Here is a 20150-nt window from a genome sequence, read left to right on the forward strand (position 1 = left end):
TTAAAGTATACAGGTGTTACAAAGTGGGAATGTTCTTAATGTTTTCTCTGACTACTGAGTGGGTGCCTCAGTTTCCCCTATGCATTTCTCAAGGATCTAGATGGTGAGATAAGGGTGTGTGATTGTTGTAGAGCCCTAGAGTGCCAGTGTGATGCCATCTGCACAGAGAATGGCCGAAACCCTGTCTCCGGGCACCTGATGGCCTGGGCTGCTCTCCTGCAAGGTGCCAACTGAAGGTGTTGGAGAACAAAGAGATCAGGTGGCCTCCTAATTCCTGGAAAAGGGACAAAGGCCAGAGGAGAGAGTGTCAGTGCCTGTGCAGACTTCCGGGAAGCGCATGGTGTGGAAGAGGATGCTGGGATGCTTTGGAACTACTCCATACAAAGCCAGTCAGGACTCTGGGGGAACCTCCTCTTTCTGAGCATACTGTCTCCAGAGCAAGACGCTTACACCTTCCTGCGTCTGACCTCAGAGCATTCAGCACGCCCTTCCACACTGTGCACTTTCCGCAGCGAGTGTGCCCAGGCAGGTCCTGGAGCAACCAGAGGTCCCTGCACCCCAACTCTGCAGTCAGACACGTGACTCTCAACCAGCCTGTAAAACAGAAGGTTTATTAGATGACAGGATCACAGTCTAAAACAGAGCTTGTAGGTACAGAAAACAGGACCCCTCAGTCAGGTCCATCTTGGAGGGTGGGGAGCCTAGACTCAAGTTCTGGGCCTCTTCCCATTTCCCCAGCCAGCTCCAAACTGATACTCCCTCCTCTAGCCTTTGTGTCTCTTCTGGACAAGGAGGCCACCTGATCTCTTTGTCCCCAACACCTTCAGCTGGCATCTTGCAGGGGAAACTGAGGCACCCACACAGTATTCAGAAAAACATTAAGAACATTCCCACTTTGTCACAACAGATGCAACAAAATATTATATCGTATATTGAAGCAGGCAAGTGCTGCTTCTGATTTTCCACTTTTAATTGACCCTTGTAATCTTATGGTGCTGACGTGTTGTAGCTTCATTTTACATCAGCTTACAGGGTGGGAGCGGGGGGCGGGGGCACCACCATTTTGGGCACTACCAAAAATTATACAAACATGCGGGAGAACTCAAAGGGAGTCACAGAACCATTAATGTGGAATCAGCAGGCAGGCAGAGCAGGCTGCCACTGCTGCAGGAGGTGGGGAGATTGCTGTGCTGTTCAGAGCTAGGGACTGGTGTGGGAGGGTGTCCCCTCCCCCAGGATTGGTTGCTCAGGCCATGTCTACATCTAAAATTTTGCAGCGCTGGTTGTTACAGCTGTATTAGTACAGCTGTATAGGGCCAGCGCTGCAGAGTGGCCACACTTACAGCAACCAGCGCTGCAAGTGGTGTTAGATGTGGCCACACTGCAGCGCTGTTGGGCGGCTTCAAGGGGGGTTCCGGGACGAGAGAGCAAACCGGGAAAGGAAACCAGCTTCGCCGCGGTTTGCTCTCTCGGTCCCGGAGCCAGCCAGCAAACCGCAGGGAAGGAGACCTGCTTGCTCGGGGTTCCGGGACCGAGAGAGCAAACCGGGAAAGGAAACCAGCTTCGCCGCGGTTTGCTCTCTCGGTCCCGGAACCCCGAGCAAGCAGGTCTCCTTCCCTGCGGTTTGCTGGGTGGCTCCGGGACCGAGAGAGCAAACCGCGGCGTTCCCGGTTTGCTCTCTCGGTCCCGGAACCCCGAGCAAGCAGGTCTCCTTCCCTGCGGTTTGCTGGGTGGCTCCGGGACCGAGACAGCAAACCGGGAAAGGAAACCAGCTTGATTACCAGAGGCTTCCTCCTTCCACGGAGGTCAAGAAAAGCGCTGGTAACTGTCTACATTGGATTACCAGCGTTGGATCACCAGCGCTGGATCCTCTACACCCGAGACAAAACGGGAGTACGGCCAGCGCTGCAAACAGGGAGTTGCAGCGCTGGTGGTGCCCTGCAGATGTGTACACCTTCAAAGTTGCAGCGCTGTAACTCCCTCACCAGCGCTGCAACTTTCTGATGTAGACAAGCCCTCAGGCTGCTGTCTGAACTTAAAGAGACAGCATGCCTAGATGCTCTTCCCCGACACACACACTGTTTCTGTCTTCCCCCTCCCCCCTCACTCTCTATAACACATTCTCCCCTCCTCCCCTATACATACACTTCAGTTGAAAAGCCCACTGGCAATCCAGTAGAATGCCTATGGAAGGATGGGATTGAGAAACGTGCATCATGTGACACCACACACCTGCCCCATGAGGCATTGCAAACCTTTCCGAAAGCAGCTTGTGGCCAGTTGCACAGTGGGATAGCTACTGCTCTCTGTGTTGATGCAAGAGCTGCTAATGTGGATGCGCTCTGCAGACACAAGGACTAATGTGGACATGCAACAGCAGTTTATTTTAAGTGGTATAACTTTTTTCGACAAAACTTCATAGTGTAGACATGGCCTAAGTTTGCTCTCAGGGAAGGCTAAGAGACATAGGTGTGTGTGTTACCTCCCTGTCTGGGTGGAATGAATGGCGTAATTAAGGAACCAGTTGAATCTGACCCAGATCAACAGGGTGTCCCAGAGAGGCAATGCCAGCTTCAATGATCCACACTCTCAGCAGGGAAGGTGAGCACAGACCAGACTGCCCTCCTTCCCCCGCCTGAGAACAGAGGACTGGGGAGGACTGAGGTGGGGAATAAATATGGGGCCGCCCAGAGGCCCCCCGCCGCCAAATTGTTGCCGAAGACCCAGCACTTCAGCAGTGGGTCCCCGGGCAAAAGGACCCCCCTCTGCCGGTCTTCGGGGCACTTCAGCGGCGGGTCTCGGAGCGGAAAGACTTCCCACTGCTGAACTGCCACCAAAGACCCAGAGCAGAAGAAGCTCCGGGGGCCTGGTCCCCACGACAGTTTTCTGGGGCTCCCAGAGCGAGTGAAGGACCCCACTCCAGGGGCCTTGAAAAACTCTCATGGGGGCCCCTGTGGGCCCAGTGCAAATTGTCCCACTTGCCCCCCCCCCCCAGGCGGTCCTGGATAAATGTTGGCTTGTGGTGGAAGCTGGACTCTCACCTGGGAACTGACCAAGGAGGTCAGACTAAGGCTATGTCTACACTGCGTACCGTACAGCAGCACAAAGGTCTCCCACGTAGCCACTCTCTGCTGGCAGGAAAGAGCTCTCCTGCTGGCAAAATAAAACCACCCCCAACAAGCGGCGGCAGCTTAGTTGGTGGAAGATACCGGTGCTTTTCGTTGATAAAAGTTTTGTCGGTCGGGGGTGTGTTTTTTCAGACCTCTGACCGATAAAAGTCTCATCGACAAAAGTGCAGTGTAGACAGCCTGAGAGGCAATCAGAGGCTGTTCACTTCAGCTTGGCTAGGAACTGGGCTAACCAGAATGGTCTGTGCTTTAACCATCACTGCTCTGTGCTGACCTAAGGACTTCCCATGCTGAGTTCTAGGTGACTAATAAACCTGACTGTTTTGACAGCGCTGTGTCACTGTAACTATGGGGTGAGGGGCATTAATTCCTGAAGCGTGTACAAGTCTCTATCAGCGTCTCTCTCAACTGGAGCACAGAGCAGAGTTCCTGGGGAGAAGAAGGAGGGCTGAAGCCCAGCAGTTCAGTCTCACGAGTCAGTGAGGCTGAGTGGCCTGCCCTGGAGAAGGAGGGTCTGGCACCGGTATGGAGTTCCTCCAAGAGACTGGCTGACAGATGAGGGCCTAGCATAGACCCTGTGGGTCCACACTTGGCATTAGGGATCCCCTTCGAGCAGGCTGCAGTGGTATTTTAAATGTGCAGCGTGGCTGGTTCTGCCGGGCACCACCTTGTGTGAAGAAACTAAAGTGGGTGTGTTCCAGGCAGTGAGCTGGGCTCGGCAGGTGCCCAACAACCTGCAGCTGCCCATCCCCATCCCCCGCCACCAATTCCAGTGTAACCGGCTCCATGCCCTGGCAGCCCACGCCTGCAATACACAAGTGCAGGCAGGAGCCCCTCCAGGGGACAGGAGGGGCCTTGTCCCCACCCCCTCTATTCCATCCCAGCCCAGACTTGGGCTGCTTGCTCCTGACGCTGATGCTGGGAGCTGGGGCAGCCCAGCCAGCTGGGAGCATGAATGCAGAGGGAGGTGCCCAGGAAAGCTCCGACTCCCAGGACCTGGGCAGCACCTGCCACAGTGCCACGCAAAGGCCCTAACTGCTGGTGAACACAGGGCTTGCCTGACCCGCCAATAACCTGGCTTACCAATTGCCACAAGTCCCCCAGGTTCCCTGGAGCTGAACTGTGAGGCTGATCTATAGAGAGAGTGCCACTGCCAGAGCATGCATGCAGCCCAAAGGGGATGGACACAGACCCATAACTCACCGGGGGCAGAGGGGCAGACCCAGAGTGTGGCATGGTGTGATGGGGTCCATGGGCCCACAGCCAGGCCAGCCTCTTATATAAGGGGCAGCTGCTCACACATAGTGCAACATAGCTGGGATCCAGGCCCAGAGCCTGACTGCAGCACTGTCCAGATCCCACGGTGATGGGCATGGTATAAAAACCTGAACAGCAGAAGGGAGGTGGAAGAGTGGAACAGGGGAAAAGTAAAGAGAGGGGGAAAGGAAAGGATGGACAGGAGCGGGGAGATGGACAGAGGCGGAGGTGTGGAGAGGAGTCAGGAGATGTGGGGAGATCTGATCCCTGAGGCCAGGTGTCACCCTGACCCTCCTGACGAGCTGCCTCTCTCCCCCCAGATGGCGTGCACCCCGTGCAGCAGATTCCACTGGCTCCGTCCCCCGACGTCCCTGTCTGGGATGTCTCGAACTTCTCCCTGGTGGATGGACAGCTGGTGCTGATGGCCAGGGATGAGGAGGTGAGGGGCCTGGGGGGAATAAAGGGGAGGTTGGGGAAAGGAGGGGTGAGGCTTGAGGGGTGGGATGAGAGGATGCAAATGAGGAGATGAAGGGCCTGGAAGATGATGGGGAAAAGAGGTGAGTGGCTTGGGGTAGGGGGAATAGGGACAAGGAGGTGACGGGCCTGGGTGGGGGAAGGGGACAAGGAGGTGAGGGGTCTGTGGTAGGGGCAGGGATGTCGCTCCCAGCATTGCACCCCATTAGTCACTGTGCTCCCAACTGGACTCTGGATCTGTTGAGGGCTCCTCACCCCCTGCTCCAGCCCCAGGGGTCCCTACCGAGCAGCTTTAGAGTCTACCAAGGGCTCCCTTGGGGGCTGAACTTGCTGCCCTTGGGCTGAGCCGGTTCCTGAACCCCCTGCTGGAGACTAGGGTAGCTTCTTGGGCCTGTGTATTGTCGGGGTGGAATTGGCACCAGGGGTCGGGGCGGGGAGGATCCAATGCCTGAAGCTGCCCCACAGCAGCCACTGCCCAGGAGGGTTGGTGGGGGGAGACTCTGCTCTGCTGGAGAGGCACCACTGGGAGAGGGCCCAGCCTTGCAGACCCTCTGGGCTTGGGCAGGGATAGGTGTGGGGAATGGAGGGGTGAGCAATGGAGGGGTAAGCGAGGCATGGGGAACAGAGAGACTGGGCAGGTGGCAGGGAGGGAGGCTGGGCAGAGGGGATGGGGGTGTCAGGGAGGGATGGAGACTGGGTGGAGGGATGGAGGCATGGGGAGGGAGAGAGGCCAGGTGAAGGGATGGAGACTGCGGGGAGGGAGGCCAGGCAGAGGGGCTGGGATTGCCAGGGTGGGAGGGAGGCCTATGGAGGCCATGGGGAGGGAGGCCAGGTGCAGGGGATAGGACTGGTAGGGAGGGAGGCCTAGCAGAAGGGACGGGGGCCTTGGGGAGGGAGGAAGGGAGGCCGGATGGAGGGGATGGGGGCTGTGGGGAGGGAGGCAGGTGCAGGGGATGGGAGCAGTAGTGAGGGAGGCCCAACAGAAGGGATGGGGGTCGTGGGGAGGGATGGAGGCCATGGGGTTGGCAGAGAAAGCTCAGTGGTTTGAGCATTGGTCTGCTAACCTCAGGGTTGTGAGTTCAATGCTTGAGGGGGCCACTTAGAGATCTGGGGTAAAAATCAGTACTTAATCCTGCTAGTGAAGGCAGGGGGCTGGACTCGATGACCTTTCAAGGTCCCTTCCAGTTCTAGGAGATTGGTATATCTCCAATTATTATTATTATTATTATAGAAGGAGAGGGGCCAGCAGAGGGAGGGGGGTGACAGGGAGGGGGAGAAGGAGGGAGGCCCAGTGGAGGAATGGGTCAGTCAGTTGCTGATGTTCTAGGCTCTGTTCCTTACTCCCAGGTTTTGTACAAGAGCCGGAACAGAACTGGCAGCTCCATTTCGGAGACCAACGCTCATCCATCCCTGAGCAGCAGGAAGGACACCGGTGAGTGAGCCCTGACAGTGCCATGCACACTGACACACATGTACACACACACAAGTGCATGCATGCATTCATACGCACACACTTCTATATGCACACTCATATTCATACATGGGTACAATCACATACTCACATGTGTACGCTTACACGTGCACTCTCACATACGTGCACACACACATGCCACCCGTAGCCCGCTACCCAGTGCTGTGTGTGAGCCATGCTGCTGTGGGCTGTGCGGATGCAGCTCTGGGGAGGAAGCGCTCTGAGCAGAGATGTCTCGAGTGTGTCATGGCTTCCTCTGTGCTATGTGTGCTGATCCTGAGAGATAGGGCCAGGCTCTTTCCTTCCCCCTCCCCACCGCCCAGGGCTCCCAGCTGCCAGGGCGCTGATGGGGGAGACGCCCCAGCCCAGGGATCAGCTGGAGTGATGGGTTCATGGTGCTGGCTGCTCTGTGCCACGCGGAGAGGTGAGTCAGGGCAGCCCCAGCCAGATTGCCCTCTGTTGGCACCCCAGCACCTCCAGGCACCTGCCCCATGGCGCTAGGAGCAGGAGCACTAGGAGCCTCCCCCTGCCAGCCACAGATGCTCCTGCTGGGGCTGAGTTTGGCCTGAAGGGGAGCACGCCAGCTGGGTGGGGGTGCAGGGGCAGGGAGGGGATCCACTCCAGTGGTTCAGTTTGGGAATTGGTCCTTTGTCCCTCCACTGAGCTCAGAACAGCCTGTTGGAGAGACATCATGGGGGCAAAAGATGCTGTTTGGCAGCTGCTGGGCTCTAACCCAAAGGTAGCTGCATTACAGGGGCAAGGATAGCTCCACTGTATCCACAGGCAGGATACTGGTGGGGGACTGGGGGCACATGGGTTTTTTTTTATTACTAATGGGAGCAGAGATTGGTTTTATTGGTTTTGCAGCAGTCATGATTGCATTGCGACCAGAAGGCGGCATAGTCTAGGAGTCAGGCAGGCCCGGATTAATCTTTTGTGGGCCCGGTGCCCACGGCCATCCTTAGGCATATGCAGCTGCGTAGGGCACCATGTCCTGGCAGCAGCACAATGTCCTGGCAGCAGCACCAGTCCTGGCAACTAGCACTAGCCCTTGGCCGCACGCCCCAAGGGGAAGGGCTGTCCCTAGGGGTGTGTGGGGCTCCTGAACAACTCCCTCGGCCCTGCCTCTTACTCTTCCCCCCTGCTCTGCCCCTGGCCCACCCCCACTTCCCCCAGCAACCCCGCACTCACCAGCAGCGGTGGGAAGCGGAGCAACCCGACCCCAGCCCTCTCTACTCCACCAGCTCCCAGGCGCGGCACTCCGCTTCCCGCCACCGGTGAGTGCGGGGAAAGGATCTCCCTCCACACTCACCGGTGGTGGGAAGCGGAGAGACACGGCTCCAGCCTGCTCCGCTTCGCTTGCCCCAGCCCCAGCCATGTCGCTCAGGTTAGGGAAAGGACCGTCCCTGACTCTCACTGGCAGTGGGAAGCGGAGTGCTGTGACTTGGAGCTGGTGGAGTAGAGTGGGCTGGGGCTGGGCTGCTCCCCATCTCATTGCTGCTGGTGAGTGGGGGGGGATCCCTTCGCCCAAGCCTCCTCCCCCCGAGTGACACAACTGGGACTGGGCTGGTCCGCTTCTCGCTGCTGCTGATGAGTGTGTGTGGGGGATCCCTTCGCCCAAGCCTCCTCCCCACAAGTGACACGGCTGGGGCTGGGGCAAGGGAAGTGGAGCAGGCTGCTCCCGGCCCCCACTAATCCCTTGGGCCACTCTGGGCCTGTGGGGCCCCCCAAAGTGGCCCCCCACAGCTCCTGCCTCCCAGAGTGCTGGCGGCACAGCGAGCTGTGGCTGCGGGCAAGGAGGACAGCAGGGGAGGGGCCAGGGACTAGCCTCGAGCTCAAGGGCTGGGCAGAACAGTCCCGCGGACCACTGTAGTTTGCCCACCTCTGGTCTTGGTGCCTCTGTGGTTAGTGCCTGTGTGAACCCCCTTCCCTGGAGCACACACAGCCCAGATATTGCAGCACAGGGCTAGTAGCTGAGAGCTGGGCAGTGACATCACCCACCAGTGGATGGCACTGCTGTCCAAAGGGGCTGCGTGACAGAATAGGACACATGATTGTTCCCAGGGTCCTACTAAGTGCTGGGAACTCAGATGACTTTTAAATTTGGTGCTGACCCTTTAAGAACCCCCATCCCTTGCTCTGAGAAGGGGCTGGGTACCATCTGCTGCCCCCACCGTCCTGTCTTGCCTCTTGGGTGCCAGCTCCCACACACCCCACCCTGCCCAGCCCCCAGTGGGGTCAGCTCCCCCGCCCCCTGTCCTGCCCAACCCCCTCCAGGGGGTCAGCTCCCCAACCCTCTGCCCTGCCCAACCTCCCCAGGGGGTCAGCTCCCCCACACCTTGCTCTCCCCTCCCAGGAGCCCACCTCCCCTACACCCTGCCCTGCCCAGCCCCCAGTGGGGTCAGCTCCCCCACCCCCTGTCCTGCCCAACCCCCCACCCCTGGGGCTCAGCTCCCCTACTCCTTGCCCTGCCAAGCCATGCCCCAGGGGATCAGCTCCCCCACACCCTGCCCTGTCCAGGCCCCTGTGGGGTCAGCTCCCCCACCCCCTGCCCAGCCCAGCTCTGCCCCGGGGGTCAGCTCCCACACACCCTGCCCTTTATAACAACCCCCACCCAACCCCTGGGGGTCAGCTCCCCCACTCGTTGCCTTGCCCAGCTCCCCCTAGTGATTAACTTCCCCACACTCTGCCTTCCCCCCTCCCTGGGCTCCTCTTCCCACATCACACTCTCCCCATTCCAGGGGCCCAATCCCCTCCTCAGCACTGCCCCCAGTGCCTGCTCTCCCTCTGCTCCCCCCAAAGACATCCAGATCTGGGATGGGGCCATCTGCAGAGGGTGGCTGAGCCCCAGGTGACACTTTCTGAGCACTCAGGGGCTGGTGCTCTGTGCTGAGCCTCTTCCTGTCCCTGCGGCTGGCTCTGCACCTCGCACTTCCTCCCAGAGCAGCTTGACTAATGGGGGTGGGGGCAGGAACTGGGACTGATGAGGGTTTGATCCCCTCCAGGGGGAGCGGTAACCCCATCCCTGCTCCCCTATGGGAGGCTCCAGCCCTGGATCAGACACGCCTAGGGTGACCAGACAGCAAATGTTAAAAATTGGGACAGAAGTTGGGGGGTAATAGGAGCCTATAAGAAAAACACCCAAAAATCGGGACTGTCCCTATAAAATCAGGACATCTGGTCACCCTGTGCCAGGGGTCTCAAAAACGTGGCCTGCGGAGTTATTTTCTGCTGCCCGTAAGCTCCTCGAACCCCCTCCCCGCCAGCATTTACCTAGAGCGGCTCTGGCTCTACACACACCAGGGGAAGGGCAGACTCCCTGCCTGGCCTGCCCCCGCGCCGCTCGAGGAAGCGGCTGGAACGTGGGGAAGAGGGGACACAGGGATCTGTGTGTTGCTCTTGCTTCAGGCCCTGCCCTCAGCAGCTCCCATTGGCCGCGGTTCCGCGTTCCCAGCCAATGAGGGCTGCTGGGGGCAGTGCCTGAAGCAACAGCAACACACACACCCCTGTGCCCCCTTTCCCCCAGGTTCCGTCCACTTCCTGGGGCGGCACAGGGGCAGGGCAGGCAGGAGCCTGCCCTTCCCCTTGTGCACGCCAGGCCAGAGTCCCCCTCCTGCACCCCAACCCCCTGCCCTGAGCCCCCTGCATAGCAAGGGCCTCACCATGTCCCCAGGGCAGGAACTGCACGTCCCCTAAGGGGATACAGGTCCCATTGCTGGGGTAGGGTGGGCTGCATCCTGGAGAGCAGCAACTGGAAAGGACTTAGGGGGTCACAAGTGCCCAGGAGCTGCCCATGCAATACTGGGACTGAGAGGGCTAATGCCAGGGTATAGACCAGGGGTGGGAAAACTATGGCCCACAGGCCGGATCCATTTTAAGCCGGCCCCCAAGCTCCTGCTGGGGAGCAGAGTATGGGACTTCCCCAGCTCCGGCGCTCCAGATGAGGTGTCAGGTTGGGGGCCGCACAGTGTGGCTTGGACCTGCTCCAGCCGGGGCACCGGGTCAGAGGCCACACCACTCAGCTCCCAGAAAATGTGGCATGGCCCTGCTCCGGGGCGCAGGGTCAGGGGCCGCACCACGCGGCTCCCAGAAGCAGCCGCATGGTCCTGCTCCAGCACTAGCAGAGTTGGGGGCCGCTCCATTTGTAGGAGCCAGAGAAGGGACATGCCACTGCTTCCAGGAGCCTGCACCCCTGAGCCTCTCCCCATGCCCCAGCCCTCTGCCCCAGCCCTCATCCTCCTCCAACTCTCCAAACCCCTTGATCACAGACTGGAGCATCCTCCTGCACCCCAAATCTCTCATCCCCAGCCCCACCCCAGAGCCAGCACCCCCAACCGGAACCTGCACCCCTGCCCCAGCCCTCATCCTTCTCCTACTCTCCAAACACCTTGCTTGCAGCCCAGAGCACACTCCTACACCCCAAACTCCTCATCCCCAGCCCCACCCCAGAGCCTGCACCCCAACCAGAGTTTTCAACCCCTCCTGAACCCCAGCACCAATTTTGTGAGCATTCATGGCCTGCCATACAATTTCTATTCCCTGGTGTGGCCCTCAAGCCAAAAAGTTTACCCACCCCTGGTATAGACAGAGCTATCGAGGAGCAGCAGGGAGTCTTACTGCTGGATCTGGCACCGAGGAGCCCATCACTGGAGACTGGGTCCGGTTCCTGGCCTGCTGCTCCTTGACTGCTCTGTCTATACACTGGCATTAGCCTTCTCAGTCTCAGCATCGCACGGGCAGCTCCAGGGATCCTGGGAATCAATTCTGCATGAGAGGGGAGCAGTGCAGGCCAGGGCTGCTGGGGTAGGTGCCAAGCCAAGCAGGGATCAGAGGAAGCTCAGAGCCAGAACAGTCATCGAGAAAGGCAGAAGAGATCAAACCCTCCTGTCCTGGTCCCCTGAGCTGCCCCATAAGGGCTGGTTTTGGGACAAATGCCCCCTACAGGCCAGTTATTCCAGAGTTGGCCACGAAGGGGAACTCTGTACCTTCCTCGGGAATATCTGGTGCTGGCCAGAGTCAGTGGTGGGAGAATTCCATCCTCTCTGATCCAGCATGACAATTGAGAGCTCAAGACTGAGGGGCACAAGAAGAGCTGTAGTGAGGGTGGGAGGGGGAGAGGGCAGGGCTGAGATAGCAGGGGTCTATGCATTGGGCCCAAGGGGCATTAGCAGAGCTGCAGGGAAGCCCTCAGCTGGGATGGCAGGGGCTGTGGGTTGGGATTGAGGGGCACTGGCTGAGCTGTGGAGAGAGCCACAGTGGGATACCAGGGGACTGCGAACCAGGACAGAGGGGCACTGGAAGAGCTGGGTGGAGTCCTGCACAATGACATTCCCAAGCCCAGTGGCCATTCAGGCTCTCAGGGCCCCTGTCCCAGGTACCCAGCTGGTTCGGTTGACTCTCTTCTGCCTCTCTGACTCCCCAGCACTGTCCTGGGTATGACAGTTTGGATCACAGAAACCCTCTTGTGAGCTTCCACCCAATGTGCCAAGATTACCTCTGCTCCTGCTTTCCCTGCCAGCTCAGGACTCCAGCACCTTGTCTTGCTGAGCCAGACATGCCCGTCTCCTCCAACACAGACCCAGGGTCTGAATTACTTGCCCCAAAGCTGCAGATTTACCTGAAAGCAGCTAACAGAAGTGTTCCTGTCTTTAACACAGAGAATACGTCTTCACTACCCGCCGTATCGGCGGGCAGCAATCGATTGCTCGGGGATCGATATATCGTGTCTCATCTAGACACGATATATCGATCCCCGAACGCGCTTATATCGATTCCGTAACTCCACCAACCCCAACGGAGTTGCGGAATCAACAGGGGGAGCCGTGGACATCGATCCCGTGCTGTGAGGACAGTGAGTAATTCGATCTTAGATACTTCAACTTCAGCTACGTTATTCACGTAGCTGAAGTTGCGTATCTAAGATCGATTTTCCCCCGTAGTGTAGACCAGCCCTCAGATGCCCAACTCCCAGTGGGGTCTAAACACAAATAAATCCGTTTTACCCTGTATAAAGTTTATACAGCAACTCATTAATTGTTCACCCTGTATAACACTGATAGAGAGACATGCACAGTTGTTTGCTCCCCCAGGTATTAACACATACTCTGGGTTAATTAATAAGTAAAAAGTGATTTTATTAAATACAGAAAGTAGGATTTAAGTGGTTCCAAGTAGTAACAGACAGAACAAAGTAAGTAACCAATCAAAATAAAATAAAACACACAAATCTATGTCTAATCAAACTGAATACAGATAAGATCCTCACCGGTTCCAGAATGCTCTCTTTTACAGACTAATCTCCTTTTAGCCTGGGTCCAGCAATCACTCATGCCTTTGCAGTCACTGCCCTTTGTTCCAGTTTTCTCTCAGATATCCTGGTGGTGGGGTGAGGGTGGAGAGGCTCTCTCTTTAGCCAGCTGAAGACAATTGTCCTGGTTAATGGGAGTCATCAAGATTCCAAACCACCATTAATGGCCCACATTTTGCATAATTACAATAGACCCTCAGAGTTATATTTCATATTTCTAGTTTCAGATACAGGAGTGATACATTTATACAAATAGGATGATCACACTCAGTAGATTATAAGCTTTGTGATGATGCCTTACAAGAGACCTTTTGCATGAAGCATATTCCAGTTACATTATATCCACTCATTAGCATATTTTTATAAAATCATATAGACTGCAACGTCACACTGGGCTCGCAGCCCTTCTCCAGTTCCCTCCCCGAGCTGACCCCCCAGAGGGCTGGGATCTCTTGCTGAGTGTGGTTGATTCTTGTAGATCTCTCCTCTGAGGGGAAGAGCTCACCCAGCCCTCGGGCCCCAGGAAGAGGCACTGAGAGCGACGTGTCAACCGGCTCCCAGTTCAGTAACGTGAAGGTAAAAAATCCCAGCTGCTGAGCTAGGACGAGAATCTTGCCCTGACCCAGGGAGCTGGGAATGGGAGACGGGACAGACCCCAGGTGTCATACCCCAGGGACATAACTCCAGAGAGGGACACAGATCCCAGAGATGCTCACACATCTCCCTGGGGACACCGAAGAACGCTCACACATGCCCATAGGGCTATGTAGGAGCACACAGAGACCTGCACCTTGAGCCCAGTGGCCATGCAGACTACCAGGTGCCCAGCTGGTCTGGTTGACTGCCTCCTGCCTCTCTGGCCCCCAGCATTGTCTTGGGCTCACAGCCCTTGTCCAGTCCCCTCCCCTAGCTATCAGGGTAGCTCTTCTCCCTCTCACCCCCCCCCCCCACCCCTAGCGCTGGCTGAGTGGCACAAGAGCCTTGTTACTGTTGGCTATTCCTCATCTTAGGGGCTGATATGGAAGAGGCTAAGAGAACGCAAGGGCCGGACTGCATCCAAGCCCGATTCCCAAACAGCGCTCCTTACGGACGGCGACAGGTACACCGCCACTGCCCTTGGCATGAGAGCAAGAAGCCTCAGCCCCATATTCCCCTGCTCAGCCAAGGCCCTAGGATCTGAGGAGTTTGGGGACTATGCCTCCTCTGAGCAAAGCCCGTGAGCACCCCTACAAGGAGGCCAGTGAGGGTGATCAGATGCCCTGGTTGTGAGGGCAGTGTAACAACCCATATAGGGTTCAGTAGAACAGCAGCCCCTGGTGTGCAGGGTGCTGGGAGTTCCCCCCCAGACAGGACTGAAAGTGTGGATGCCCCTGGGAAGATCTCCCACCCTGCAGCCTCCTCCCTTCCCAGGTCTAGGGCAGGCCATCCCTGTGTCCCCTAGGGGCCCTGCTGCAAGTGTGTGCCCCCCTGCCCTCGAGGCCGGGGCCTAGGCAGATGGGTGGAATCACTTCCCACATTAGGAGCTGGGTACAGCGGTGCCAAAGGATCCTGTGTAGCATTTATCCACGGCACCAGAACCCCCTTGCCCCTAGGCCACCCCAGTGCTCTGGGCACCAGGAAGCTGGTGTCTCCAGCAGGGAAGCAGCGGGCATGGGCAAATGCTGATCACTGTTTGTGACGCAGTAGGGAGCGGGGTGGATTGACCTGGGAATGTCATTTAGTTTTACTGGGACTGTCTGTATGGGGGATGGGAGAGCAGGGGATGACTACGTGAGGAACAGTGCCTGCGCCTGTAACCTGAGCCAGGACAGGGGGTGGGGCGAGTCGACACCTTTGCCTGGGAAAATGGACAAAGGGAGAGGGGGAGAGAAGGAGGGGGAAAGAGCCTGCTGCAGGGGTTTTGGTTTCAGTTTCGGGCTGACTGGGAAGAGGCAGAGAACCCCAAATCTGGGGTCTAAGATCCTTGCCCCCCAAAGGGACCTGGCTGAGGGATCCTGGTTGTACCTACAAGCCCTGCTTGGGACTGTGTTCCTGTCATCTAATAAACCTTCTGTTTTACTGGCTGGCTGAGAGTCACGGTGAATCACAGGAAGTGGGGGTTGCAGGGCCCTGACTCCCCCACATTCTGTGACAACTGGTGAGATCTACTGCACCCCGTGGACAGCGCTTCCTGCAGTAAGTGGCTGGGGAGCAGTAAAATGAAGGGGGATTGACAGGAACCAGGCGTGCTGAAGAGTCAGCGAGGGACGGTTTCAGGTGGCAATTAACCCCTGGGAGTGTGTGACCAGCAAGAAGGACTTGTGCCGTAACAGGGTCCCCCAGGGGATCACAGCAAGCAATCCCGGGGCGGACGAGTCTGCTGCTCGACCCTGGCAGAGAGGTGGTGACCTCGAGAAGTTCTGGCACACTAGGGGTCTCCCTGGAAGCTGTGGAGAGCGGCGAGCACCCAGGCCTGTGAGTGGCCAGCAGGAAGATGTATGCCAAATGGCTTAAGAGCAACCTGGTGGAGCTATGCAAGGAGAGGGGGCTGCGCAGTGGGAGGCTCATCAAAGAACAGCTGATTGCCCAGCTGGAGAAGGGAGACCGCTTGAATGAACTGATCCCTGTCTCTGAGGGAAGCAGCCTGGCAGATGCAGCGCAGGCACCAGTGTCTGTCCCAGCTGGGAGTGGTCAGCTGGCTGCTGAGGGCTTCCCAAGACCCCTCCTTCCTATGCCTAGGGGAAGGGCAGGGAGGAGCCCAGCGAATACCGAGGGCACCATGACACCCCCAGCCAGCAGGGGATCCTCCCAGTGAAGCTCGCTGGCCATCAGGAGATCCTCCCGGCGAAGCTCAGCAACTGGAATGGGAAGAAGATTTAAAACTGAGAGAGCTGGAAGATCACAAAAAACAGACAGCATGAGCTGGAGGAGACAGAGACAGAGACAACATGACGAGAGACAGAGGCAGCATGAACTGGAGGAGAAAGAGAGACAGAGGCAGCATGAACTGGAGCTGGCGAGGCTGAGGGGCAGTGAGCCCCCGGCTGCAGTGAGTGAGGGGGGACCCAGGACTGCGTGGAGCTTTGATAAGAGCATGCTGGCCCAGCATAAGGAGGGGGAGGATGTGGATGACTTCCTGGATGCCTTTGAGACGGCCTGTGAGCTGCACCAGGTTGATCCTGTGGACAGGCTCTGGGTTCTTACCCCCTTACTGGACCTCAAAGCCGTGGCACTGTACCACCAACTGGAAGGGGTGGAGAAAGGGGACTACAAACTATTCAAAAAGGCCCTCCTATGCGAGTTTGGGCTGATTCCTGAGATGTACCAGGAAAGGTTCTGGAGCCAGCATAAAACCCCTGAGGTCTCATATCTGCAACTAGTCAGCCGCATGGAGGGATACGCCAGCAAGTGGGCTGTTGGGGCCCAGACAAAGGTTGACCTGGTTTAACTGATCATACTAAAGCAACTGTATGGGCGGTGCCCATCCGACCTGAGGCTGAGGTTGATGGACAAAAAGCCAGAGAACCCGCGACATGCAGGGCGGCTGACCAATGAGTTTGTGAAGACCCAGTCAGGGAGTGGCAGGGAGGAGTCCCAAAGGAACAGGCCCACCGCAATGCAGAGAGTCACCCTGGGACCTCCCAAAAGAGGAGTATGAAGAACCCCCTCTCAAGGGGAATACCTGGTGTCAGGGCCAAGCGACCGGCTCGAGGGGACCAGCGAGACGTGGGCTGCTATTACTGTGGCCAGAGAGGCCACTTATGGTCCCAGTGCCCCAAACTCAAGGACAGACTGAGTAGACCGAACCCACACTGGGTTAACTGGGTAGAGACCAAGCTGGACGAGGGACAGGCTTCCCAGGCAAGGGGAGCTGGCAGCTTATCAACTGGTTATGAGGGAGGCGGCCCCCAGGCCAGCTCCTCTGGGGGACTGGATGCCTCGGACTCAATGTTCTCCGTTAACAGGGTGGGTGCGGGGCTGTCCCTGTGGAATGAGTGGCTTGTTCCCCTGGAGATGGATGGGAAGAAGGTCAATGGACACTGGGATATGGGCGCTGAGGTGACGCTGGCCTGGACCGAGGTGGTAGCTTCAGATCGGGTGATGCCCAACACCTACCTGACCCTGACAGGGTTGGGCAGGACTCCATTCAAGGTGCCTGTGGTGAGGGTACACCTGAAATGGGGAGCTAAGGAGGGCCCCAAGGAAGTAGGGGTGCACCATTTGCCCACTGAGGTATTAATGGTGGGGGACCTGGAGGACTGGCCAAGCAACCCCCAGGGTGCCTTGGTCATGACTCGTAGCCAGAGCCGGTGAGAAGCACTATGCCCTGACTTCAGGGAGGGTATCTAGCCCGAGATGCAGGATACTATCCCGGAGGGGAGGCGTGCCCAGGGACACAGCTCAGGGAGGCTGCAGCTTCAGACCCAGCCAGCGAAAGGGAGCCAGTCCACATCCCTTCCCCAGTTGCTGAGTTTCAGGCCGAGTTGCAGAAAGATCCCTCCTTGCAGAAGCTAAGGGATCTGGCCAACCTCAGTGTGGTACATACCATGAGGAGAGGTTGCCAGGAGAGGCTCCTGTGGGAAAGAGTGTTCCTATACCGAGAATGGGCTCCCCCAGGGGAAGTGGAGTCATGGGGGAGCAGGAGGCAGCTGGTGGTCCCCCAGAAGTTTCACCGCAAGTTACTGTACCTGGCCCATGACATCCCTCTCGCAGGGCACCAGGGAATCCGTCGCACCAGGCAGAGGCTGCTACAGAACTTTTACTGGCCTGGGGTCTTTACCCATGTCTGACAGTACTGCTGATCTTGTGAACCCTGTCAGTGGGTGGGGAAGGCCCGGGACAAAGGGAAAGCGGCTTTGAGACCTTTGCCCATCAAAGAGGAACCTTTCCAGAAGGTGGCCATGGACATAGTGGGACTTCTCAGTAAGACGACCCGGTCGGGGAAGAAATACATTTTGGTGGTGGTAGATTTTGCCACCCACTACCCCTAGGGAGTGCCCTTAGCTTCTATTGAAGCAGACACTGTGGCGGATGCACTGCTGACCATTTTCAGCCGAGTGGGGTTCCCCAAGGAAGTCTTGACCAACCTAGGGTCCAACTTCATGTCAGCCCTGCTCTGGAGCTTGTGGGAGAAATGTGGGGTCCAGCACACCTGGGCCTCAGCATACCACCCCCAATCCAAGGGGCTGATGGCGAAGTTCAATGGAACGCTAAAGATGATGCTGAAAACCTTTATGAACCAGCACCCGTAGGACTGGGACAAGTACTTACCTCACCTGCTGTTCGTGTACAGGGAAGTACCCCAGGAGTCTACTGGGTTCTCACCTTTCGAACTGTTATATGGCAGGAGGGTAAGGGGGCCCCTGGACCTGATGAGAAATGAATAGGAGGGGAAGGCCACGCCCAATAGAGAATCCGTGGTGGAGTATGTCCTGACCTTCTGAGAATGACTGGCTGAGCTCATGGGCCTGGCCAGGAAGAGTCTGATATGACTGCACGGCACAGGCCCGCGCCTACACCACCGGGAATCAGTTGATGGTTCCCATCCCCATGAGAAAAACAGGCTGTCTGGGAAGGTCCCTTCAAGCAACTCAATGAGGTAAACTATGTGGTGGAGCTGTCTAACCAGGCACATCATCGCCGGGTGTACCATGTCAATATGATGAAGCCATATTATGACAGGGGGAATGTGGTGTTGGCCGTGTGTGGATATTGGGAGGAGCAGGGAGCTGACCCTTTAGTAGATCTATTCCCTGAAACAGGAGCTGGCTCCCCCCTGGAAACAATTCTCCTCTCTGATCAGCTAACCCAATGGTCCCCAACCTTTCCGTCTGGCGGGCACCAGATGAAGGACTGTGGCGGCGGTGGAGCATCCGCCGAAATGCTACTGTATTTCTGCAGCATTTCAGCGGCAACACTTCTCGATGATGTCACTTGGCAGCGGCAAGCAGCGTCATCGAGAGGCATTGCCGCCGAAATGCCGCTGAAATTCGGCGGCATTTCGGCGGATGCTCCACCACCGACCAGGACATGGGCGCCTTTATATGCCCTCACAGGCGCCATGGTGCCCGCGGGCACCACGTTGGAAACCTCTGAGCTAACCCCTGCCCAGCAAGCTGAGATCAGAGGGGTGCTCCATCTGTATGGACAGCTGTTTTCCAATCAGCCTGGATGCACTAATTTGACTGTCCATCGGGTGGAGACCAGATCACATCCTCCTATAAGATGCTCCCCCTTCCGTGTCACAGGAAAAACTGCTCAGGACCTGGAAAGAGAGGCCAGGGAGATACTGGCTTTGGTGGTGATTCAGCCATTTTCCAGCCCTTGGGCCTCACCGATGATGCTGGTCCCCAAAAAGGACGGGTCTGTCCGGTTCTGTGTAGACTATCGGAAGCTTAATGCCATCACCATTTCTGATGCCTACCCCATGCCCAGGCCTGACAAACTCCTAGACAAGCGGGGATGCACTTGGTACCTTACCACCATGGATCTTACCAAGGGCTACTGGCAAGTGCTGCTGGATGCTGATGCCAGGCTGAAATCAGCCTTTATCACCCCTCTGGGGCTCTACGAGTTTCTGACCCTGCCCTTCAGCCTCAAGGGAGCGCTGGCCACCTTCCAGTGCCTGGTGGATCAGCTACTGAGGGGGATGGAGAGTTTTGCCGTGGTGTATATTGACAACATCTGGGTCTTTAGCCAGACCTGGGAGGACCACGTGTCCCAGGCTAAACAAGTGCTAGACCAGCTCCAGGAGGCGGAGCTGACCGTAAAAGCTGAGAAGTGCAAGGTGGGGATGGCTGAAGTACCTTACCTGGGCCATCAGGTGGGGAGCGGCTGCCTAAAGCCGGAACCAGCCAAGGTGGAGGTGATCAGAGACTGGCCCACTCCACAAACCAAAAAGCAGGTCCAAGCCTTTATTGGGATGGCAGGGTACTATCGAAGGTTTGTGCCCCACTCTAGCACCATAGCTGCCCCCATCACTGGACTATGCAAGAAGGGGAAGCGAGACAAGGTGGTCTGGACCGAGGAGTGCCAAGAGGCTCTCCGGGTGTTGAAGGAGGCTCTGGTCAGTGGCCCAGTTCTGGCAAACCCAGACTTTGATGAGCCCTTTATGGTGTTAACTGACACCTCAGACACGGGACTAGGGGCGGTGTTAATGCAGGATGATGAAAAGGGGGAGAGACATCCTATCATGTACCTGAGCAAAAAGTTGCTACCCTGGGAGCAGAACTACGCGACCATTGAGAAGGAATGCCTGGCCATGGTATGAGCCCTTAGGAAACTAGAGCCATATCTGTTTGGGTGACACTTCACCGTGTACACCGACCACTCTCCCCTGACCAGGCTACACCTGTTGAAAGGAGTCAACTCCATGCTCCTGAGGTGGAGCCTGCTCCTGCAGGACTATGACATGGACGTGGCCCATGTGAAGGGAAGTGCCAACATGATAGCAGATGCGTTGTCCTGGAGATGGGGCCTTGAACTTCCCCAGGTCACCGGTCAGAGTGACCCCGCTCAGTTCAGTCTCGAAGCG

At 57.4% G+C, this 20150-nt stretch overlaps 1 protein-coding gene across 4 annotated transcripts in view; it reads left to right on the forward strand.

Moving 5' to 3' along the window:
• Positions 1-20150, forward strand: part of RASAL3 (RAS protein activator like 3) — a 67124-nt gene that overhangs the window by 22524 nt on the left and 24450 nt on the right. For 3 of the 4 annotated variants that reach the window (XM_030545448.1, XM_030545449.1, XM_030545447.1), the window contains exons 3-6: positions 4706-4824; positions 6207-6291; positions 13116-13213; positions 13648-13736. In XM_030545448.1, coding sequence (XP_030401308.1) covers positions 4706-4824; positions 6207-6291; positions 13116-13213; positions 13648-13736 — 391 coding nt within the window. Of the gene's footprint in view, positions 1-4705; positions 4825-6206; positions 6292-6676; positions 6755-13115; positions 13214-13647; positions 13737-20150 lie in introns of those variants that run through there. The other variant, XM_030545450.1, reaches the window with a different exon arrangement.

This window comes from Gopherus evgoodei, unplaced genomic scaffold (assembly GCF_007399415.2).
Source record: "Gopherus evgoodei ecotype Sinaloan lineage unplaced genomic scaffold, rGopEvg1_v1.p scaffold_37_arrow_ctg1, whole genome shotgun sequence".
Lineage (NCBI taxonomy): Eukaryota > Metazoa > Chordata > Testudines > Testudinidae > Gopherus > Gopherus evgoodei.